At 41.6% G+C, this 25,258-nt stretch overlaps 1 protein-coding gene across 1 annotated transcript in view; it reads left to right on the forward strand.

The window, feature by feature from the left end:
* TECPR1 (tectonin beta-propeller repeat containing 1) overlaps positions 1 to 25,258 on the forward strand; it is a 55,519-nt gene that overhangs the window by 20,829 nt on the left and 9,432 nt on the right. Inside the window, exons 12-20 of the mRNA XM_018565221.1 lie at positions 276 to 425; positions 2,740 to 2,897; positions 4,914 to 5,041; positions 6,174 to 6,276; positions 10,669 to 10,765; positions 14,101 to 14,180; positions 18,347 to 18,403; positions 21,503 to 21,677; positions 23,583 to 23,718. Of these exons, the coding sequence (XP_018420723.1) occupies positions 276 to 425; positions 2,740 to 2,897; positions 4,914 to 5,041; positions 6,174 to 6,276; positions 10,669 to 10,765; positions 14,101 to 14,180; positions 18,347 to 18,403; positions 21,503 to 21,677; positions 23,583 to 23,718 (1,084 nt within the window). The remainder of the gene's footprint in view (positions 1 to 275; positions 426 to 2,739; positions 2,898 to 4,913; positions 5,042 to 6,173; positions 6,277 to 10,668; positions 10,766 to 14,100; positions 14,181 to 18,346; positions 18,404 to 21,502; positions 21,678 to 23,582; positions 23,719 to 25,258) is intronic.

The raw sequence follows: 25,258 nt of genomic DNA on the forward strand, positions 1-25,258 counted from the left end.
CATGACACACCCCCTATCCTATCTATTGCCTAGTAAAAGCAAAATGAATGGCCAAACGCTTTCTTGTGAATAAGGTGAATGGCCAAACGCTTTCTTGTGAATTAAAAGCAAGTAATACGTTTTGTATCTTATGTGTGATAGACCTAAAACTGGTTCAGCTCTCAAATAGCCTTCCTTGACATAGCATGAATGACGGGTACTCTTTGATAGCTTTATTTTTTTCTCATGTCCCTCATCATAATTTCTATAAAAACCCCTGTGTCCTTTCTTTCCAGTACCTACATTTATTTCTTAATGAAGTGACCATTTTGGTGCCAGTTCTAAATGATGCTAAACACACCTTTGCCATCTACACTGCAGAGAGAACAAAGCAGAGGTGGCCGGTTCGACTGGCTGCTGCCACAGATGAGGAGATGCATGACTGGGTAAGAAAACGAGGAGGGAAAGTCAATAAACTTCAGACTTGTATTTGTATTCTAATTTGTTAAAAGGAAAGTGTGATGATAGTCTACAACACCCTGCTAGATTTGTGGCTGCCTACACACATCTGCGGTCTTCCACTGTCAATGACAGAAGGTGGGAGATGAACCAATCACCAGTTCAAATGACGCATCTGAGAAAGGTGCTTCAGTTTTTTCTCCCTGACCGGGGAGACAGACATTCTGTATCTGCACAAATACAGTGATGGGGCTGCTCATCTTTTTACTGAATAAAGGAGTAAACACTGTTCAGGCACAAAGATTTTTCAGCGCCCACAAAAGTGCTTAGGCATACACTGCCTGGTTATTGCAATCAATGCTTGATTTGCTTGCTAGTGAGGATAAGTCTGCGTTTATATATGCCCTTACCTTTTGGCAATATCTTAAAGCTGAACTGCGTGCACAAAAACCTTCATACAGATATATTTCAAAGGCTATACATTCACCCTGTGTGCACCTAATGCCTTGAAAACCCAGTTAATACCCTAAAGGGTAAATCTAATTTCCCAGCCAAATTTGAGAAAATAGATTTACTCCAGCAATCTGCCCCTTCAGAATGGCCATTCCCCTCCAGCAGTACAGCCCTGCACTCAGTATTTCAAGTTAGGCTCGCAAATGTGGAAAGTGCTCATTGACTGTGTTGACCAATGAAAAGCTCTTCTTGCTTTAGAAGTAAAAGTATCAGTAACATTATCTCTGTGCATGGCCTGTGGGAAGGGGCCAGCTGGTCCACCATCTACGGGCTGCTTGCAGTATACTAGGAGTATACTAAGGAGACAGCAGCAGTGTCTGGACTTTATTACTGGAAGCTCCTGCACAGAATCTGAATATAGGGACCCTGGGGGTGGCTACAATACAGTCAGTGCAACAATTTATGTAATTTGAAGTAGCAATAGGTTTGATTTAAAGCTGGACTCCAGGATATGCTGTTATTATTATTATTATTACAAGAGACGTGTATTCTTACTTGAATCTCGGTGTGCATTGCTCTCAGATCTGTGCAGTAATTCAGTGTGAAACTTACAAGGCTGTTCACAAAAGGGTGAAGAGTTTGGAGAAGGCAGGAGAAGTGAACAATCTAGGACAACATTGCTGAACTGGAAAGTGAGCTGAATTGGGGAATTTTTCCAAATCAGCTATGTTGGCCTAGATTGTTCACTTCTCCTGCCTGCTCTAAACTCTTTACCTTTTAGTGAATAACCCTGTAAGGAGTAAGAATACACAAGTCTCTTCTATAAATATTAATAACATATCCCGGAGTCCAGCTATAAATCAAACCTGTTGCTACTTCAAATATCATAAATTGTTCCATTGCCTGTATTGTAGCCACCCCCAGGGTCCTATTTTCAGCTTCAACTTCAAAATCTGTGGTGCTCTGTCTTAAAAATTCAAACCAGATCTCAGAAAATTGAGCTGTGGCCCACGTCCTTCTGCACATCCCCTTTGGCCACTAATTGTGATGCTTTGTCCAATAGAGCGATCTGGCTTCTGCACCAGAGTAGGGGCCAGTTTACGTTTTTGGAAGTTGCCGCAGGTACATTTTAAAGCGTATCTAAACTCAAAAACAAAAATGTTATATTTCAGCTTACCATCCGTACCTAAGGTACCTGTTTTAGTTTTTCTTTTTTCTGACTTTGTTCCCTTGATTATTACCCGGTTATCCGGCGAATCACACACTTCCTGTTCCTGTATCAGTGGATGGAGCATGGTTGTCACCCAAGCTGGACTTCAAACATGTCTGCCTTTGTTCATCTCCATTACATAGGGGCTAAAGGGATAAGTGGTTTACAGTGGAAATATAAGGGTGTTTGTGCTTTCCGCTAAGCTCCCCGGAAGTGCAAGGACACTGTGTTTCCAGCAAAAAACAGATATATTTTTGTGTGTGCTGAAAATGTTCATAGCCTGAAAAATGAAAACGAATGCAGCCACCACGTACCTGTCCGCCAAGGACAGGTACGCTGCAATATATAACATTTTAGGTTTTGTGATTAGTTTTCCTTTAAGGTCGACCTTACACATTTGGATACTTGCAAACTATATTACACTATATGGCTTAATCTTCATGAAAAAAATGGTGCCTATATGCTTACTGCTCATAGGTTTCTCAGTGATGATCTGATGGTGCTTGGCCACGTACAGCAAATCATATCGAAGCACCAGCTCCTTCTCACGTTACATCTCATGATAAGCATCATCTTAGACATGTATTCACTCTCTCTCCTTCTTTCTAATTACATAAGTATGTGTTTGTCTTGTTTAGCTCTGCCTGCTTAATATGTCCTGCTGCGAGAGCAGGAAAATGCACGGACCTCCATCCCAGCAGGCAATATGGTCTACCACCTGTAAAGGGGATATATTTGTCAGTGAACCATCCCCAGATTTGGAGTTTCTCACTAACTCAAGGTCTTGTGACCAAATGTAAGTATTAGAGAAGACCGCAAGGCTGAAAATTGTGATACTGTTTTGATGTTTTGAATATAAACTTATGTCGGTGCATCAACCATATGTGTGGAATTTAAAGTGGCTTTTCTAGTAAGATTAACACCTGATCCTATTGTAGAATGTGTTAGTAGTTCCTCAAGGCTACTACCCACAGTAACAGGTTCTTGTTATGACTGTAAATGTGCACAGGGAAGAGATCCTTACCCCTCCTAGGGAAAAATAATTTATTAGGTATTGGTCACAAGAGATTTTCTTGCCTGATTAAAAGTACGGCTTAGGATTGGTAGAGCCAACACACTTGTTGCAAGGGATACTTAAACTGGTCACATCGCTTTCAACTAATACATAATGTAAGTCCTTGGTGCCCAACCTGCAGCTCAAGGGCCACATGCAGCCCTTGGTGTTTGAAGTGCAGCTATCGGGTCCCAGCAGCCAGTAGAGGAAGCACTGAGACCTTGTTCACACCTAGGCATTTTGTCGCACAGATCCAGTCGCGCAATAATATGCAAAACACAAAAACCCATACAAGTCAAAGGCGACAGTTCACACTGAAGAGTCGCGCATGCGATAACGCCTGTCACCCAAAAAGATGCAGGAGCTATTTTCAGGTGGAAGTTGCGCAGTTTTGGTCTCATAAACATCTTTATGCATTGAGAACCGTGTGGTTTTCAAAAGCAAAATCGTTCGACAAATGCGCGAAAACTGTTCAACAACCACAATCGCCTAGGCGTGAACCAGACCTGATTTGTAAAGCTGCCTTTACAGTTGTCATAATCCGGAATATTTGCCATATTCCTTTATAACTGTCATTATCGCTAACAGAGAGGAGACAGTACCTGTTAAAAACAATAGCAAATCTTCAGCTTATAATGCTATTTTCTCCTCATCTAAACCTCTTTTAAAACTCGCTATCCTTGGTGATTGCCTAAAAATTGTTGCTAGTGCTTCAATAGTTAAAGCAAATAAGAGCGGTAATATTGGATATCCTTGTCTGGTGCCACGATTTAATGCAGACATATTAGAATGAGCGCCATTTATATTTACTGACATATTAGAATGAGCGCCATTTATATTTATGTTTACTGGCCTTTGAACAGAGTATTATTGAATATTCCTGGACTATAGGTGTGAGAATCTCCGATCTTCATGCATGTGTGAGGGGCTGTTAATATTTCAAGATGCACACACATGGACGTAAGTTCCTAAACCCAAAGCTTCCGCATTCAGGAATGTACGACCATGTCCATGTAAACGCTGGCACTTGCATTTACACTTGTATACCTGTGTGCAGCATATTCTATCCATACAACCCTATGGACACAAAAACACAGCAGCCAAAACAGCTCCTGGGCACACCAAATACAGGTGTATTTTACACTATATGTCTATACACCTTTATTTGTTTCCTCAAAAAATGTTGAGCGGACATGTTTTGGAAAGAAATGTGCATTGCTGATACACTACAAGATTCTATTGTAAATTAGAACTGAGGGGATGTAATTTCCTGCACTGACAGCCCACTTTAAAATTGTGTATGAATTGTATCTGCTTTATTCAGGGCAGATGTGGTTTTGTGGTATCTGCTTTATTTATGCTTGGTTAGAATTATGTCCACCCACAACTAATCTGGGGAGTGATTTAGAATTTTCTGATTCAGTAAGTCCAGAGAACCCAAATTATTACCACCACCCACCCCGTCGGAGACTGTATAAGCTCCTTTGCCACAGCTGACGTTTCTATGCTCAACTTTATACCAGCTAGTGATGTGAGCTATATTATAGTCCCTCATCTGCTTCCCTCATCTGCACAAAGCTGGTTTAGGGATTTTATGGTCATTATGGAGGAGCAGGGTTTGGAAACCTAATTTTTGATCAGCCAATGGTTGATCCAACCTGCCAGACTCTATCCAACACTGACTAATGTGTTTTCAATTCATTTCCTCTTTAATACTGTTAATGAAAAAAATAGTGACAACCTATGCCATCATTGCAGGTTCTGGCGTCAGATGGGAGGACATCTGAGGTTGGTGGAGAGCAGCAGTTGTGGTGTAGTGTGGGGAATTGGCTATGACCACACACCATGGGCTTACACAGGAGGTTATGGAGGAGGCTTCATGCAAGGTAATACATACCAATCCCATTCATGGAAGGTCTACGAAGGGAGGCCAATAGGTTCTTACCCTCACCAAGATCCAGACTGACTCTTCCTTCTCTACATATCCACCTCCTATGGTTACAATTTTTTCTCCATTTTTCTATTCTTCTCGGTAATATAGAGGTACCGAGCAGAATAGAATAGCTGAGCTGAAGGGCGCATGAATATGTGAATGTTATTCACACTGTGAATGTTATTCACACTATTCCCCCTGTGAATAACCCCCTATGTGTCCCCAGTTATTTACAAACACTGGAGTGATCACTCGATCACTCCGGTGTTTGTATCCTCAATTTCTTTTTCTGCAACTCCAGCACTCAATGAATGGGAAGCCTCTGTACAGAGGCTTTTCATTCATTCAGAAACCAATGATAGTAAAAATATTTTACTATCATTGGTTTATGAATAGGGAGACATTTAAAGGGGACAGTCCGCTAAAGCGACCATCAGCTTATAGTAGAACTGTAAATTCCAAGGACGTACGGCATACTGAGCTGGCCAGCTGGAAGCACTTTTGTAGCTCCGTATGCCGTACGTCCTTGGCAGCGAAAGGGTTAATACCATCTACGTAGAAGTATGCAGATTTGGAGGAAAACAAGCTATCAACTTCAGTAATGACTGCCTCATCATTGTGGAAACGTCTTCCCCGAAAATATTTCTTCAGATTTGGAAACAGGAAGAAGTCCGAAGGTGCCAGGTCAGGTGAGTAAGATGGATGGGGCAGAGATTTATAGCCACAATCGCTGACATCTCTTCATGGATTATTTGGGCAGATTTCCCTTGAAGATGGAGGAACCTAATCACGGCTAGGTATTCAACCTTCTCCGGCATGACACCTACTCCATTTTTCTTGACTCTAACTATAATTCACCACAACCTACAAAATTTGGCATGCATAATACTAAGATATCCACCTACAAACCTGCAAAATTTCCGATCCCTGGCACATCTAGATCATGGTGAGGGTAAGAACTTATTGGCCTCCTCTCGTATATGCCCAGAGGACCATCTTCTTAGAGATTACTTGATTTGAGCTGTCACCAACCTTATAAAAAAACTGATATTTTTCCTGTTTTTTTGTGTTTGATTTCCCTCTAGGGTTAGACAGCAGCAAAAATAATATATTTCCTCAAAGTGATTCCAAATGTGTGTACATATACGAAAACCAGAGGTGGAATCCTGTCACTGGATACAGCAGCATGTGCGTATATTGTTATATTAAGCAATACGTAGCTGATTTACTATGTGTTTACATACTGTATGTTATGTGTAGTCACTCAATGGCTTTTATTTAGTAAGACAAAGTGCATAAACAAACAGTAACCTATCAGCATTCACCTTTCAGTCACCTGACCAGTAAAATTAAATATGATGAGTTTCTGTGGGTGATTGTGCTTCATGTTCCCCTACTGATATTTAACTTATATTGATTATGTTTATCTTTGTTTAATTTGTCAGTTGATTTACATTTGAGAAATATTTCCGTTGTTATGAGAAAAACATGGCGGCTGCTATTGCTTGCATGTGCTTCTAAAGATGCTAGTTGCGTGGATGTCATTCAGACACTCATATTGCAGTAATTTTGGGTGCATATATAAAAAAAAAATGTCAGCGCTATTCGTCCTGTAAAACTGCATGTACATTGATTCTGTGCGAATGTGTCAACATTAAATGTTATTAGGGTATTTCCTCTGCCAGGTTGAATGTTATAACCACTCAATGAATGTTATTCATTCATAAAGAATAGAGTGCGTGGGGAATATACCGCATTATGGCCACTCAATTAATGTTATTCATTCATAATGAATAGAGAGAATCGAGAAAATACTGCCTTGTGGTTACTAGATTAATGTTATTCATTCATAAAGAATAGAGTGATTTAGGAAAATAACGCATTATGGGCACTAGATAATGTAATTTATTCATAAAGTATAGAGTGAGTCGGGGAAATACAGCATCATGGGCACTAGCTGAATTTGATCAATTCATAAAGAAAAAAGTGAGTCCGGGAAATGCATTAATGAATAACATTCAACATGGCTACTATTTGAATGTTATTAATTCATAAAGAAAATAGAGTGAGTCAGGTTGCATTTTTGCATGTTTTTCTGTTCACTACAACTGGCTTCCCTACTTGTAACAAATGTGGTTTGTTACAAGTAGGGAAGCTTCTAGCTCTGTGTGCTTGCCTCGTGCCATTAACAGTGAATTACACTGCAAGAGTGACTTTCGTTTTTTGCACGTTTCATGAGTTTACACAAAATCATAGGCCTTTGTGCATATTCATTTGCTACACTTGTGTGACTGGGGGCTCAAATGCACTAATAATTGTGAGCACTAGATGGCGGCAGAGGCATATAGGAACATTCTTGTTTTCCATTTCCTAGTTTTTTTAAGTAATAGCATAATAACAGAGTAAAGTAGTATTTTTTTTTTAGCCTAAACTAAGCCTATGTTTACCAATCTGAAGCTACATCCAATTATATTTTGGTCTAAAATGTATGTCTACTAGTGAAAAGATAAGGCTACAATCAGACAAGTACACTTATCCTGTCTTACTAGCCCCCCGATCATAAGTATTCAATCATCCCCTATCCCAGATGCATATGTACCTGTATCTGACTGTTGTAGCCTTCCACAGCGTTCAAAGGTTGAAATCTTTCTTGCTATTGGCTTTGCTCAGTGGGTCCTCATAGCTTGAAGAGATGGTCAGCAGCAGGAAAATTTGAGCTGCAGGCTATTTAAAAGAAAGGTGGCAGATGTTAAATTCAGGTAATTCTGCATCTAGAATGGGGGAGAGTGGAATACTTTGTGGGGGGCGGGGGGGTGGGGGGGGGATTGACAAGATAAATGTACTTTATCTAAAAGCTCACTTATCCTTTAAACACAACCTGTACACATAACAACTGGAATCTGTAAATGTAAAACTTAATACATTTGGTGTAGAATTTAAACCTTAAGGAACATGTAAAACTGTTACATGGATGTTCAAACCGAAAAACAGGCTCTGGATCTAACCAGTATAGCAAAAAAAGTGCTTCTATCAGTCTCCTATTTCAGGCACTGCACTTGTCATGGGTTAGACAGTATCCAAGCCTATCTCAGGTCACAAAATATTATTATCCTTCTGATAGTACACAGAAAAATGATTTCAGGCTCAAATACGTGGGTTTTTTTTGTACATTAAACATTATAGCCTTTATGTGGTTAGTGTTTCCCTTTAATGGTTCTGTGTTCTAGACCTCTGCTAGGTTTTAAATGTATATGTTTGGCATGAAAACCAACATTGTATCTTGGGGGATTCTGCCTTTCATCTTGCATTGATTGATGTTCTGAGATGACCCAAACCTTATCATATTATTCTGTAAGTAAGACATCCTCACCTCCACCTATCATAGTCTTTCTGCAGTTTACCTACTGTGAGAATTTGCTCCAAACAGAAGCGCATTAAGGATGCATCCACTCGCTTAGGACTTCTTTTAAGGGCTTCCCTGCCCACTTTTATTGAATGAAGGTTCACAAAACAATGGAGTTACCCTCACCGGGGTTTTCAAACACAAAGTGCAGTTTTCTTTCTGCATCCAAACTAGCACTTTCAAAGTCCACCGACTTTAGGTTGTCTGATTACCAGCTGCTTTTCACCACACAGGTGACCCACTCCTCAGTCGGCCAGCAACAGACAGGTCCCAGGGTGGAGTCCTCCTGACTCCTGCAGAGACCTCCTCTGTCCCCCAGGTGGAGCCCTGAACCTGAACCAGCAGTCTCTTCATAAAGGGAGGTGCACTATCATTTGGTGCTGGTCACCACTAAAGCCTGGACCCAGGAATGGAGATTACATCCCTCCCAATGCTCTTGAAATCTCCCAGGTCCAGGAACCCAAGCCAAATCCGGGAAAACCTGGGAAGAACTGCAAAGCCAGCTCTTTCCTGGTAAAAGTATTTTCGTCCTGGAACTGCTCAACCCCTCTGGCTGAGAGTCCTGGGTGACCCTTTTGCCACTCTACATAGTGGTATTGCCACCAACTGCCACACTACGTACACCTCTAACTGGTCAGAAATAAATTATTTACAGCTCTGCTCCATACCCACTTTAGTCTACAGGAAGAATTATATACAGAGAGATGTAGGTCCTATTCAGTTAGATTGCACAAGATTGGTGGCAAGAGGCTGTAGTCAGAAACACTCTCAAAGGCTTGTTTAGTATGGCTGCAGGGAATCATAGGAGGAAGTTTTCCAATCGCTTCGCCTGGTGTCCACCAGGGCTGTGAGATGATTGACACTGTCACCTGCCCTAATGAATTCTCTGAAGGAATATATAGAGAATGTATTCATGACAGGAAGCAGGAAGTTCAGTTGACAGCGGTGCTCTGGTCACTAGTAGAAGTGAGGAAGATGAACCCTTTCCTCACTATATCCAAAACAGGGCTAGAGTTCCACTTGAAGATAATGGCATGGAGTATATGACTTTAGCATAGTTTCAATGTTTTCTTGATTACACTGGTAATTCATTGATTGATTTGACATGTTTTCTGGAGTTATTCTTTAATGTTATGTTCTTGGGTGTATACTGAGGAGTGCCTAGTACTATGTTTGTATCAAATAAAAAAAGTGTAAATGTATATTGGTTAAGAGTATCCAATATAGCCAATGCGTTTTGGGGTAAAGGCCTCCCCTTTAGGGCTAACATGCAAAATGAACAATAAAAAGGTAAAAAAATAACATAACAATCTCGTATAAATATCCAATAAAAATATAGTGATGCATGTCAAAATCCAAATGAATATAATGGTGGTTATTCCAATTAGTCTGACATTCAAGGTAAGTCAATATTCATATAAAATAGCATATAATAGGTATTTGCGAATAGTGTATGGTTACGTTATCAGAATCAACTGACTCAAAATGCAATACCAAATCAAAGCGCCATCATAAAATTAAAGGAGAACTATGGGGTTAAGGCTTTTCCCCATAGTTCTCCTTAGGGTAACAGGAGGACACAAACTAGCGTCCTCCTGTCACCCTAGGCTCGGTACAGCTCGCGGTATACTGAGATGCAGCAGAATACCGCGAGCTGCTGCTCGCTGTATACTGAGACGCTGAAGCGGATCCCGACAATTGTGCCGGGCTGTGTGACTGACATCTGGCTCTGCCTATCTAGAGGCAGAGCCAGCTGTACCCGCCCCCTCCCCCATTCGTTCCGCCAGTCAGCGCTGGAGGATCGGACAGGGGAGGGGGGGAGTCCCTGCAGGGAGCCGTCAGTGACAGTCACCGCTCTCTGCAGCGATAGATCGAGACGTGAGCTATGTGTTCGCTCACTTCCCGATCTATTGAGCCGACCTCACAGGTCAGCTAGAACTATGAGGCTGAGTGATTTTCACTCGCCTCATAGTTCTCCTTTAAGTTATTTATTTGTCATGATCACAGAGGTAGCAGCCAGGGACCAGAACAAGGTCCACATACACTATACTGTTACCACGAAACTGCTTCCTTGGAGGAAAGCGCACTCCTCTGTATATCTATTAGAACCATGGGTTATGGGTCCAGCATTATCACACACACATCTCAGACTTGTCATTTTTATGTTGTCATTGTAGTGGGCTGTTAACAGACAGATACATGTGGAGCGATGCAAGTGGACTGCAGGAATGCACAAAAACCAACACAAAGCCCCCCTCTCCACAGTGGTCTTGGGTAAGACAGTTGATGCTCTAATTCACTATTGAATGCTCTAATTTTCTATGGGTGCATAATGATATGTAAACTTGCGCTGCGTTCAGATCCAGAAAAATCTGCATCCAAGGTCAGTAATTTATGTGCATATGCATGCAAACACATGTACATGCATACAGGTGTACAAGCGCAAATTTAAAAGAATGGAATGGAAGTAGAATTTTACGCGTCAAGACCCTACACAGACATTTAGGTGTCTATATGCTTGTAAAGGCAAGCACTTTACCAACCACAATCTCAAAAATCTTCACCGAAGATTTAAAAAAAAATTATTTATGAAACAAATACACACGGTTTATCTCTCCCTATATGTGCGCAACCACCAACGCGTTTCACCATTCCGGCTTACTCATAGAGATCACTTTACTGACCAATTCCTGTGTTTTTATGCAGGAAACATCTGCCAGCACCCTCCTGCCTAGATGATCATTTTTTCATTACGCCCGTGTGCAAGAGCCTGAACTTGCCGTGCTGGCAGTGCAATGGTTAATCACGGTTTGTTTTGAAGGATAGAACTTGTGCAGTGTTATTTCTGCTATAATACCGGCTAATGTTTACTCTTCTGAACCCATCTATCTGTGCACATAACAGTGTGTAAATAGGAAGCCCATATTGGCAGCATTTCACACACTGTTAATTATGAAACAAGGAAGCTCAGTACTTAGGAACACTAGATAAAGCAAACACACTAATGTCCTGTTTCTGCGCTGGAGTCTATTTCAAATGCCACTGGTGGATTTTTGCATCAGTCTAATATAGATGAGAGGTATCTCTAGAATGAAATCTGTGTGTAAAGGTCGTGTGTGTTGCATTTCGGGGGTCTGCTAAAATTAGCTTTCTGATCACTAGATGGCGCTAATCTAATGGCTCCAGCAGAGCTTTCTTACAGCAATATAACCCCTTATGAATGCATTGGTGTAGATATATTTTATTAAGTGACTTGTATATAAGTGACACTAAACTCAGGAGTTAAATCTTAAAAAATGCATTCAAGTACCTTTAACCTTAATAAAAAATGTATCTTATTTGTGTATCACTTGGCTGTAGATCCTCAAATCATCTCTGAATTTTTGCTGACACTGTCCTTCCTTCTGGAGGTGGCTACTTTTATTCCCCATAGTCCATGTGCGTGTTGTAAAGTAGTCACTGCTCCAAGCTTGCATTCGTGATGGACTACAACCTCAATACAAATTAGTAAACTAAACGTGAGATTCATCACAGAAGTGAGCTTGGAGCTGTGGCTACTTTACAACACACACAGGGACCATGGGGAACAAGAGTAGCCACCGTGCAGAAGGAAGGACAGTGTCAGCACCAATTCAGAGATGATTTGAGGATCTACAGCTGAGTGATACACAAATAAGATACATTTTTGTTAAAAGTTAAGGAACTTGAATGTATTTTTAAGATTTAACTCCTGAGTTTAGTGTCACTGTAAGTAACCTTTTGTATTAATAGGTTTCTACAACAGAAACAATTTAGAAAAACGAATAGACCAAATCTATATAAAGCACCACCATAGACATATATAGCAATGTACAAACAGAGAGCATGCTCAGCTGGAGGCAGCCCTTTTGTATATACTGTATATATGTCCTCATCCTGAAGTGGTTATACCATGATCATGGCTGCTACTGGTTTTCAGGGTCCCCCGCTCTTCTGGGGGGCCTGGGACCATGTCAAACTGTGTCAGGATAGAGAATGGAGCAGAACATGAGAGGAACATTCATTCTCCAATTTGCTCTCTGATGAATAAAGCAGGGAGCGCTGTGCTCTCGGGAACAGCTACACACCAGAACCCTAGACATTGCCTTTACAAGGCAGCTGAAGACTTCTGCACCTAATCAAAAATATGTCAGCTGCTCGGATCAGTTTAAAACTAGCAAAAAAGGAGAAAGATGCTCACGGGCAGGGTAATAGACAAAACCAAGGACCCCCTTTGAACTGTTTTGTATAATGCCCTGCTGATGTGCACCTTTCTGTTTTTGGCTAGTTTCAAAGTGATCTGAGCGGCTGCCATTGTTGCTTTTTTGTTGCTACAGTACTCTAGGCCACTAACCCAGAACAATTATACTGATCAGCAATTGCAACCTTTCTCTTACTTTCTGACCTCCATATTTATTGCAGATCAGTAATGAGCGTAATAGTCATACCATGAAGGCAATCAACCTGTTTAGTTTAAATGGGGAATAAACCTCCTATTTTTTATTTTAGGAAGGCAGTCAACATCTCTATATCTTATTAATAAATGGTATTTAAACCCTAACAATGCACTTGTTTAATTAAGAACCCAATCCCCCCCCCCACCCCCCCGAGTTCTTATCTTGGGACTTCAGAAAGATTAGTGTATCTGTTTTTGAGCTAGGAAAGTGGAAAGGTTTGAGTAGTTTAACAAAAGGGAAGAGCTGACACCACAAAAATGGTGTGTATTGTCAGCCTGCTGCAAGAGTTTTTGGCAGATTGACAGGTATATTTCTGTCCATGGTTAATGTGCATGTATTGAAGAGATGTACTACATATGTTATTTATTTATTTTGCCCTGACATACACCTAAAGACTAATTCTACCTTTTACCGACCATATTTAGGGAGTAGCAAGGAGCCATTCCGCAGCCCCGCACCCTCCACCTGCCCCTCACTTACCTGAATTGCAGGGTGTTTCTCCCCACAGGCTTCTTTATATTTTTAATTTGGCATGGGTGTGCATGGCTTCACCCACACAACCATGCCATTTATTCACAGACCCATTCACTGGATCTGCAAATAAAAAAAAAACAGTCCCTTCTGCCATTTCAGCAGAGGGTTCATAGTCCTCAATGGACTACAAGATTGGCGATGTCACCTCACTTGTAGTTCTTTGATAACTTCCATTAGCTCCATATCTGAAGATCTGTACCTTGGAACAGACCTGGGGCTGGAGGAACAGTCTGCTGCAGCCTGAGCATTGCACCTGCCATTCACTCATCGCCGTTACAATGCTTTGGAGGCTACAATGCAAAAATCACTAAATGCACCTTTTATTCTTTTTGCAATATGGGTGTAATTGTTTATTTTTTGCAAAAAGGAGGAATATGCTTTTAAATTCATAATCTACAAAGATCGAGCAAACATGTTCAAGACTTGCGAATAGCAGAAAAATATCATGCAGTTAAAAAGTATTCTCCACTACAAATACCACTAATATATACTATATATACACATATATACACACACACACACACTTGGGTCTAGGTGTTTCCACATGAGTCTATGCTTCCATATAGCTTGTTCTGGTATGTCGCATTTTTGTCTCTGCAGGTTGCAGACTGGTACATCGACTTCAATGTTTCTGGAGGAACAGATCGGGAAGGATGGCAGTATGCAGCAGACTTTCCAGCGTGAGTAAGACAAATGCCATCTTCTTCCTGTATTTGTTCATTCCCATTTCCTGTTACAGAGGTTCATCCAAAACCCTTTTAACCTCCTGATACTTATATTATACAAGTCCCACATTACGTAGGACACAGTTTTTATTATTTTATTCCCTGCAGCTAAATTTAATTCTATTGGTACCATGATCCAGTAGGATGATGGGGGAAGAGGAGCCAGGACAGAATGACTTCTACCTTAATAACCATTTAGCAGCTGAAACAGTTAGGTGTTTGGCTGGCACTTTCTTTCACACAGTTATTAAATCAGTATTGCTGGTCCTGGGGTGATGTGTGCAGTGCTGGGACCCTTAGGCCCTTTAGCAACCAAGGCAAAAAAGCCTTAAGTGCCCCCACATGAGTTGTATACTACCTCAGCAGCATAAGTTGCAGTTCCTGCCCTTTTTGCGTTCCAATTCTGCTCAAGCATTCAATGTGGCCACCTCTTCTGCCTAACTCTCGACCCAGCCTTGGATGCGTGTAACTACTGTGTGCTACAATCTGTGTAATTCATACTGTATTTCCATGATCCATAGAGTCACAATACACATAGGGGCAAATTTATAAAAAGCTCACAGAGCCACCAATCTGCTTGTACATTAGTTTTGCATGAATGGTGCAAAAATGAATGTTAATATTATATTTTCTTTCTAGGTTGAATGTAATATCAGGAAAATACCACACTATGGCCACTATAGTTGGAGCTGAGGAGCATAGGAAAGAAGTATCTATTTCCTATGCTTCTCAACGCCATCTATTGGCCATAATGTGGCATTTGCATATCACATTCCATCTGGAAAGAAAATATACTAATAACATTAATATTTACCCCCATTCACACAGCACAAATGCACAGGCAGTTTTACAGGATGAGTGGCTTTTTTTATAAATACACCCCATATTGTCCTAAAGTCCAAGAGCTAACTGCATTGATTCAGGACTATAAGGCCTCATTCACATGGGCGGTATTCCCCCCTGTCCACCCACCTACAATTTTACATGGTGGCCGCTCGGGATGTCATACCTGGTTGCGACCACAACACTTTGCGGCAAGTTTTTTACAGCATGTCATGTTTGGCAAGTGCTGTCGCTTGTCAAATGTGTCAATTAAAGTCAATGGGACCGCATTGCAACTGCATGTCAAACGTATTCCAATGTTAAATCCCCCTTGGGATTGAGCACACAAAAAAAAAAAACAGACATTCAGGAGGCTGCAGTACTGCCTCATGGCAAACTGGATCTTGTCTGCCTCTGAAAAGCGATCCACTGTGTGTATGTAAACTTGCTGCCATCGTGAATGAGGCCTTAGACAATCTTTGCCCTGTTTCCAGTGCAGAAACATTTACAATGACATCCATTGAAATATTAATACATGTTTTGAATTGTCAGCGATATTAAAGCATGGTCAGCCTCATCTTTTTCTTCATACATCTACAGAAATAGGAGGAAGAACCTATTGCCAATATATATACTATTTGGTGGCTGTCCATTAATTTGGAGAAACAGGTAAAAAGTCCAGAGAGGCTCCACGGCCACCTTGTGCTAAACCGACTACCCTTCTAACATCCTGTGCCACACTCTTGGCTTCATTCACACTGGCGCTCCTACTTTTAGCTTTCCTAAATGTAGGAAAAGTTATCGGGGAAATATAAACAACTTTTATTCTTTCCAGATCACCTTTTCCTGTGTTTGCTTTAGGCCTATTCACACCAAATGTGTGGGGGCTGCAGTGAAACCAAAGGCAAATTGCCCTGTATGCAATCAGCTTAGCTAATTTCACGGTGCTGTGGTAGTGTGCGTTGAAAAAGTACTCCATGCTGTACTTTTTTCAGTGCAGTGTGGTGCAACGCAGTACAACCACATCACACTGCGATGTGTGCTGTTAGAACTGATTCTAACACAAAGAAAAGTAAACATTGTGATGCAGTGGGAACTGCACATGAGCACTGTTTCTGCCAGCGCACACCATTGGCCATGTGTTCATCTTGCTGGTGTAAACAGACCGTACAGTGGGTTTAGCTGCATTCAGGCACATTTAGATGCATTTACAGCGGCATTCCGAAGTCCTATTCGAATCTTAGATGCACCAGACTTCTCTTGTTCTGAAACTGACTGTGGCAGAAGGCACGTGTGAATGAACCCATTTAGCTTCAAAAATGTATATATATATCTTATTGATCCGGCTTGGCACAATGAAAGTATCTATAAATGATCCCTGGCAGGGCCACAGGGACCCTGTAAAACACTGTAGTAGTCACAGCTACTACAATGAATACTAGGCATTCTCTGATCTGGATGTCCAATCGGCGAGCATCCCTTGATAAATATACTATGCGCCCTCTGAATGGGCACTGTGCTGAGTCAGTGACTCTCTGTGTTTTACCAGCATAGGGGGAGTCGCTCATCACAGCGGCTGTTTACTCGGAAGATGTTCTAATGCACTGTAGTAGCTGCAGCTATAAAAGCCATATAAATGCATCTAATCATGTGTGTTCAATTTCCAGTGTGAAAGAGGCCTTACAGTCGCTTATAAAATGAATGACAGAACAGCAATCATTCTGCTAACTAACCAACAGCTAGTGCTGACTACTACAAATCTACCCCTATAACTACCTGTGACCTGAAGCAACCAAAATCATGAATGTTCTTCAGCACTGACTGCAGACTGACTACTAAATATAACCAAAATGATTTTATTGTTTTTGTCTGTTATAGTGCTTGTTTACACCATCAAGTTTAGCGCATGCTGTTGCACGCTACTGCACATCACAACTGGTGTGTGGTCCCATGTCTCAATTAAATGGAACCCCAGCGCACCTCCTGGCATCAGTGCATTGCAACAAAGTGCACCGCATGGAGCTGCAATATGGTGCATTACGGTGCAAAAAAAGTAATGCATGCACTATTTTTTAAAATGGCCGCTGGGACTTAGGGTGCCATTCGAATGAATGGCAACACAACACTCCAGTACACAGTACCACACACTAGGTGCACTGTACGATGGTGTGCACTAAACACACAGATATCATGTGTTTAACTCAACACTATGGTGTGAACAGGCCCTTAGAGGACATAAACAAAGCACTTTACCTTTGCATATTATTTGTCTCTTGCTTAAAGTCCAACTCCAGGATTGATCACACTTCTCACAACACCCCAAATACACTATATTACCAAAAGTATTGTGACGCCTGCCTTTACACGCACATGAAGCTCTCTTTGCACTGTTGTTGTGCCAATCTGAAGGCCACACAAATTTTGGAGGTCTGTAGCTATTGACTCTGCAGACAGTTGGTGACTTCTGCGCACTGTGCACTTCAGCATGCACTTACCCCGCTCTGTCATTTTACATGGCCTACCACTTCGTGGCCGAGTTGCTGTTGTTCCCAGTTGCTTCCACTTTGTTATAATACCACTAACAGTTGACCGTGGAATATTTAGTAGCAAGGAAATTTCATGGAACACCTGAATCCAATGATATGGAGGGGTGGCCCAATACTTTTGGCAATATAGTGTATATCCCTTTAAAACCCGCTGGATTGATTTTCAGATCCCAACACTTTTAGGAGATATACTGTATGGTATTGCTGTGACGTCATTAATATGGCATCATATAATATAATCCTCTGGTGCTGGTAGGAGGATTATAACAACCAGCGCACATCACTTCCAATCTGCTATTCTCCACAGCTTGAAAACAACATTTCCCACGAGTACACAGGAATCAGGTGCATTGTGGGCATGATATTGTGTGTTTCTTGGGAAGGTCTTACTGATGTGCTTACATAAGCTGCTACAGCTGAAGAACTACACCGGGGTGACCTGAGACCAGTCCCCTCAAATAAGCATCAGAGCAATTTTGCAGGTCCCCAGGGCTGGAAATAAACAGAACCTGGTATAAAAGTATATAGTATAAAAGTCATCATAAAGAAAGGTAAATTATTCACTATTCACAGCCAAACTTAGATTTTTTTCCCCCTGTTGGGCTTTAACAAAGCAGAGCAAAACATTTGTTGAACTCGGCACAAAGAATTGTTAAAACACAAAAATCCCAGTAAACACTTTCACTATTCCCTGGTACGTGAGATATAAAAGAAAGGCCAGATTGTGAATATATGTTTTGTATATCTTTGCAGGTCTTATCACGGCTATAAGACCATAAAGGATTTTGTGAGAAGACGACGCTGGGCAAGGTAAATAAATCTTGCGGTACAGTTCCAGGAATCTTTACAGAACACTTTGGTTTATTTGTTGAGAACACAGAGTTCTGTCTGAGCTTCTGTGCTGCTGCTACAGGAACTAGTGGCATGTATGCAGTCATTCCTGTACCTGGTTTGATTTTAAATGTAAGGACAGTTGCGCACTACAATATAGAACATAACAATCCTTCATATGGTAGATGCTGGCTTTTGCAGATTCTTTACGCAGGTGCGGTTGCTACTTATATTGAACTTTACCTGGCCTGAAATGTTTTTAAAGTTACATGAGAGACATTGGGGGGCCTCACATGCTAGATGTCTGACTGTGTCTGGCCACAATACATTTGAGTCACCAACCTGGAACAGATATGTGGTAGCACTGGACCATTAGGAGTAGGAATCAGTTATGATATAAATCTTAACAAAATGGAGAATATACTCTTTAAGGGAGGCTACCTGTGTTAACAATATGGGATTCATCTATAAAAGTTCCTCCCGGGGTATGCCATTTGCACGGCACTAGTGCCTCTAGATGGCACTGATGACTATAGGAAATTCCTAGACTCGTCAGTGCTATCTAGGGGCCTGGTGCCATGCGAACGCCATGCGGGTGGAACTTTTATGGATGAACCCCATACTGTTATCATACTGTGATACTGTCTTAATTTTATAAATGTGTGTAGTGTATGGACCTGGTTAAAGTCCAAGGCTGCTGCATCTCTGGTCATGATGGCAGGATTGCTCAACAGAAGATAAAGACATCCAGGATATAAACCCACAAGCAAGCTTCAAATGTGTGTCAGAATCTCCATACTTGTGCTGGGTCAGTAACTTAGTCAGCATTCGAGTCAAATCATGGCAGCCAGGGAACTAGCATTTGCAAAAGCATAGGTCAGCAATGGCAGCCCCCATTATCTATTATTCTTTTATGATAGATTTTCTTTAAAGCAAAACTAGTTAGTAACTGGCAAGGTCGCCAGTGTGCTTTGCTTATTTCAGCTCTCAATTGAATGGCTGATGTAATAGCGTATGCAGTGTGCAGCACTATGGCAACTGCAATGCAAATAGAGGCTAAGGCGGCACCTTCCTTGGCTGTAAAGGATAGGAGGATGGAGTTCTGCTTTAAGGTAGCTATAGTGATGAGAGGTGCAGGAAGTTTATGTAGTCTGTCAAGTACTCATGCATCATACACCAGTAGAATTCAGTTTGAAAAATATGTTTTGGAAACGTTTGTTTGATTTTCTAGTAGTTAATGGGGTCAAACTGATGATCGTTTTTGACAATAGTGACAAAATAATAAATCAAAGGAGCAGTTAAAATCAAATGGAATTTCGAACGACATTCATCAAGTCTCGGATGGTATTATTGAATGTTCTGATGAGATGCGTCGTATGAACGTTTGTATGAAAGTCTACCAGTGTATGGCCAGCTTTAATCTTCAGCTTCTTGTGTCCCTGTGGAGCCCCTTTGAAGAACCCTTTGAGGAGTTGCTGTTCAGTACTGTTGAGTGTTCTCTATCGTTCACCCTCATTCACACTAGAAAAGGACGGCACGTACAGCTCCGTGCTGCGTACAGGGCCGTATCGGGCAGCTCCCGGGAAGGAGAGGTGCTGCGTGTGATTAGTACGCAGCCCCTGTCCTTCTCTATGGGACTATGCGGCTATACGCCCCTCTACACTCACCTCAAGTGCAGGTCCGTACAGGTGCCTGTGTCCTGTCTCGGACACAGACAGGATCCATCCATTGACGTGCAGGGTGGGTGACGAATTGAGGGACACAGCTCTGAAGAATTCTGAGAAGTAGGGATGTGCTGCTGCCTCTCCATCTCTGAGTTCTTCAGAGCTGTGTCCCCTCAATGGACTCTGAGAAAAAGATTTTACGGTAAGAACAAAATCCTATTTTTAGTGTCAGACACATATGTAAAACCACATATCTGTGCTCATGAAGCATCATCCAGTGTAGTTTCATATTCTTCTAGTATACGTATCTGAAATATGATTTCAATTTAGCTTCCCAGCACACCCAGGCACAGGCTGCAGACACTAGTTATAAGTGTACATGGGGGCACCCACGTTTGCACTTCATATAATATAGACAATGTGTAGCACAAAGCAGCAAAGCTGACCAGAGATGTTAAGATTCAGCTTCTGAACAAGAAAAATCTTTTGATGGAGATGGGGGAATCTCCTTAGCTGGCTACTATATTCTGACAGCGGGCACCCGTGGTTATCAGAATACCCTAACAGTGAATGCAGCTGATTGACTACAGTCACTGTTCAGCCGACAATTTTCAACCCTGCTTTTTTGACAAACATAGATTTAAAGTGATATTAAGGTCAAGAGGATTTTAAGGATTTTATTTCAGATGCTGATGAAATCCCTTAAAATGGATGCTGCTCCTTTTATGTTTAAAGTTTTAGTTTCCTGCAGAATCAGCTGGCCCCCCTGAGCACTGGTCCTGACTTCCTTTTTTAGAGTGACTCCTTTCTCAAGCAGAGTGCTATGGAGCCATCGTTGTGTGTGCTAGTAAGCTGTGTGTGTCTCCACAAACACACAGACACAGAAAAGCAAGCTACTCCCCTCCCCTTGGCCCCCTCTCCTCCCTCCTCTCTTCTCCAAGCTAGTAGATGAACAGTTGCTGGAGTCTGCACTGTCCTTTGTGATCTTGTAGTGGACAGAAAGTTCAGGAAAGCAGAGCTGAGAGACTTGGCAGCTGTTTAGAAACATGATGATTGTAAGTGTTTGGGCAAAAAGGTAAAGCAATGCTTTGCTGATTAATGTATAGTTGTTTGATCTAGATTCATTATTGAAAACAAGTTTGAGAGTTTAATACTACATGTTGAGTCAGGTGATGCTAGCAGGGCCACCCAGGGTTTGAATTTTGTCTGATTCAGCAGGAAACTGACAAAATTCAATCAATTTTTGGTCATTTTAACCGTTTTCTCTTGTTTAAATGCTGTCTATGGACAGAGCTCTTTAATAAGCAGCCAGTGCTTTCTGAAATACAGCATCATTTCCCTCTAGCTAATTCTACTGTGTTATACTATGTTGGACTTAAGGCTTAGCCTAATACCTCTCTTTTTTTGTGTGTAGAAAATGTAAAATCGTGACAAGCGGGCCATGGCGGGAGGTCCCTCCTATTGCCTTGTGGGATGTCTCTATATGTCCGGGCAGAGGAGCAAAAGACGACGAACCAATTTCTGTCTGGGCCATCAGCAACAAGGGGGATGTCTTGTGTCGAATTGGTGTCACTAAACAGAACCCTGCTGTAAGATCACAGTCTACTTATAGAACCACAATCTGGGAGTCACAGTGGCGGGGTCTTCAACAGAATGGTCTTAAATAAAACCTAGCATAGTTGAGACTTATATCGGAGATCGTGTTCTGAATATGCCAGATGTCTGGTTGTTATGGCCAGGCTATAGCTGGAATATATTATGTGTCTCTTACTGAAGGAAGTATGCAGATCATGAAAGCCAGAGTGAAGTCAGAAGTCTTTATCTGCATAATTGTTCTGGGTCACTAACTCGATGGGGCTGTCCGATACACTGGCTTTCACTATGCACAGTAGGGGCCATTAGAATCATAAAAATCGGGTTATTCAGGTCTATTCACCAAAGGCTGAAGAGTTTGGAGAAGGCAGGAGAAGTGAACAATCTAGGACAAAATAACTGATTTGGAAAGATTCTCCCATTCAGCTCACTTTCCAGTTCAGCTATGTTCTCCTAGATTGTTCCCTTCTCCTGCCTTCTCCAAACTCTTCACCCTTTAGTGAATATATCTGATTGTGTGTAACCAGCAGAGCTCTGCAGGGTTTCCCAAAAGACCGAGCTAGGTGAATGGAGGAGAGCTGGTCGTGTGACTTTGACAGCTGGCACCCCTCCTTTTACAGAATTTTTTTTTTTTTTAGTATGGCCATATCGCTGCTTTTTAAATGAACGTAAAAAATTTGATCAAGAAGGTCAACATGAGAGCCAGGAAGATAGAATTTTGGGAAGAAGCTGTCACCAATGTGTATGCAGTTGAGATGCATTTAGAGATGCAAATGGTGTAAACGAGTCCTAAGTGTTATTGTGGGTTAGTAAGTGACTACATTTTTGGGTTTGATACACATTTTTTCTCAGGTGTCATCAGGTGTGCAGCAAATGCAATTATAGCTATTAGTGCCTAAATCCACCTGCGACATAATCAAACATGTCATTTTTGTCAAAGGCCAAAAACACATGTACTATTTAAAAACATACACTGGCTAGAAAACCCTTGTTTGGAGTCATACCATAGGCACTTTGCCATATTTATTGGAAATCATGCTCTGATAAGTATGATGGCAGATGTTCTTTGAAGGTACCCGACATACTGTAAATGTCATGCTTTTCACAAACTGCGTTATCCAAAAGACTTTTAATAACACATAGATGAATGTGAAAATGTCATGAGGTCATCAGAACAGAAGTTCTTGACATTGAAGGTGGCACAGCGGGGTGGTATAATTTCAAACACACAACTTGTCTAGTAATCCAAGAGAAGAAAAGTACTGACTGTCATTTTGGTATCACTTTTAGTCTACCATAACAGCCAATGCTGAGCAGTAGCCAGCTAAGTAAAGTAATATAAATGTCAAATATCTGAATGTGTATTCTAGTATGGCAACATTTCTAAAGACTGATGTGAATATTCTTAAAGTGACATTAAACCCTCAGATTTTTTTAACATAAAACAATACTGTAATGTGTGCCTTACTGTAATCCATGGTAGTTTCCCTTCTCTTTGCTGCTCTTCCATTTAAATCTGTATCTGTTCTCATGCTGGGCAGAACTTCTGTTTTGCAGCAGACTGCCTTGTCTCAGGAATAGATACACGGTGTCTGTGTATACGTTTCTATGGGCTTGTAACCTGAGCCAGCACTACAGGAAGAGGCCCTGAGCTGAAAAGGGAAGTTCTCCCAAAGCATGAGTAGACATGAGGATTTAAAAGGAAGAGCAGCAAAGAGAAGGGAAACAACCATGGATTACAGTAAGGCACACATTACAGTATTGGTTTATGTTAAAAAATCTGAGGGTTTAATGTCACTTTAAGTTCTTTCCTATAATGTAACATTGCTAGTTAAAGCAGAGAGGGTTCAGTCTTGCCATTCAAAAGAAAACACTTTTTGACTTTTCAAATGTCCTTATAGGGCTCCTCTTGGCTCCATGTTGGCACAGACCAGCCCTTTGTTTCCGTGTCCGTAGGAGGAGGACATCAGGTATGGGCCATAGCACGTGATGGATCTGCCTTCTATCGGGGCTCAGTGTCCTCCAGCCAGCCAGCAGGTAAACGCTATGAACACAATGAAAAGAGAATGCTACGGTATGATATATGGCTTGTGAAAGAATCTGCTTGTTGTAAATTAGGGATGCACCGGTACCGGTTTTCGGTATTGAGTACGAGTACCGATATATATTTTTTTCCAGTATTCACCGATACTGAATACCGATACCGGAAGTCCCATTAAACTGTTTTGCAGCAGACTGCCTTGTCTCAGGAATAGATACACGGTGTCTGTGTATACGTTTCTATGGGCTTGTAACCTGAGCCAGCACTACAGGAAGAGGCCCTGAGCTGAAAAGGGAAGTTCTCCCAAAGCATGAGTAGACATGAGGATTTAAAAGGAAGAGCAGCAAAGAGAAGGGAAACAACCATGGATTACAGTAAGGCACACATTACAGTATTGGTTTATGTTAAAAAATCTGAGGGTTTAATGTCACTTTAAGTTCTTTCCTATAATGTAACATTGCTAGTTAAAGCAGAGAGGGTTCAGTCTTGCCATTCAAAAGAAAACACTTTTTGACTTTTCAAATGTCCTTATAGGGCTCCTCTTGGCTCCATGTTGGCACAGACCAGCCCTTTGTTTCCGTGTCCGTAGGAGGAGGACATCAGGTATGGGCCATAGCACGTGATGGATCTGCCTTCTATCGGGGCTCAGTGTCCTCCAGCCAGCCAGCAGGTAAACGCTATGAACACAATGAAAAGAGAATGCTACGGTATGATATATGGCTTGTGAAAGAATCTGCTTGTTGTAAATTAGGGATGCACCGGTACCGGTTTTCGGTATTGAGTACGAGTACCGATATATATTTTTTTCCAGTATTCACCGATACTGAATACCGATACCGGAAGTCCCATTAAGGAAGCCAGGCGGCGTGTAATGATTCGCCACCTGGCTTTCTGATCAGACGGAAAGCTGGGCGGTGTGTAAGGACTCGCCACCCGGCTTCCCGATTAGCGGGGAAGCTGTTTCCATGGTTCGTCATCACCAGGTGACGAGAAAGCATGGAGCCAGCTTTCTGGCTAATTAGGAAGCCGGGTGTCATGTAATGACACGGCGCCCGGCTTCCTGATTGGCCGGCTTCCCGACCAATCAGGAAACCAGGCAGCGAGTCATTACACGCTGCCCGATTTCCTGATTGGCCGGGAGACCGGCTCCATGCTCCCTCGTCATAAGTGATGAGGGAGCATGGAGCCGGCTTCCTGGCCAATCAGGAAGCCGAGCAGCATGTAATGACTCGCTGCCTGGCTTCCTGATACCGGAAGCTCAAGTATCGGGCTAGGCATCTGAGCATTTAGGTCCAATACCGATACTAGTATCGGTATCGGCGCATCCCTATTGTAAATATTGAATGTTTAAAAAACTTGCTTGTATTAGTCATTTTATATGTAGATAGTATGATGTTGATATTTCAGAAGTTGTTAAGAATTAAAACAGAGAGATTATAAATTGAGTTTCTTCCCTCTCGTGGATAAGGAACTTGCATCCGAAATTACTTTCTGGTAAAAAATGCAATAACAACTCAAAATTATTCTCACTGACAA

This window comes from Nanorana parkeri, unplaced genomic scaffold (genome assembly GCF_000935625.1).
Source record: "Nanorana parkeri isolate BGI_ZX_2015 unplaced genomic scaffold, ASM93562v1 scaffold3, whole genome shotgun sequence".
NCBI lineage: Eukaryota > Metazoa > Chordata > Amphibia > Anura > Dicroglossidae > Nanorana > Nanorana parkeri.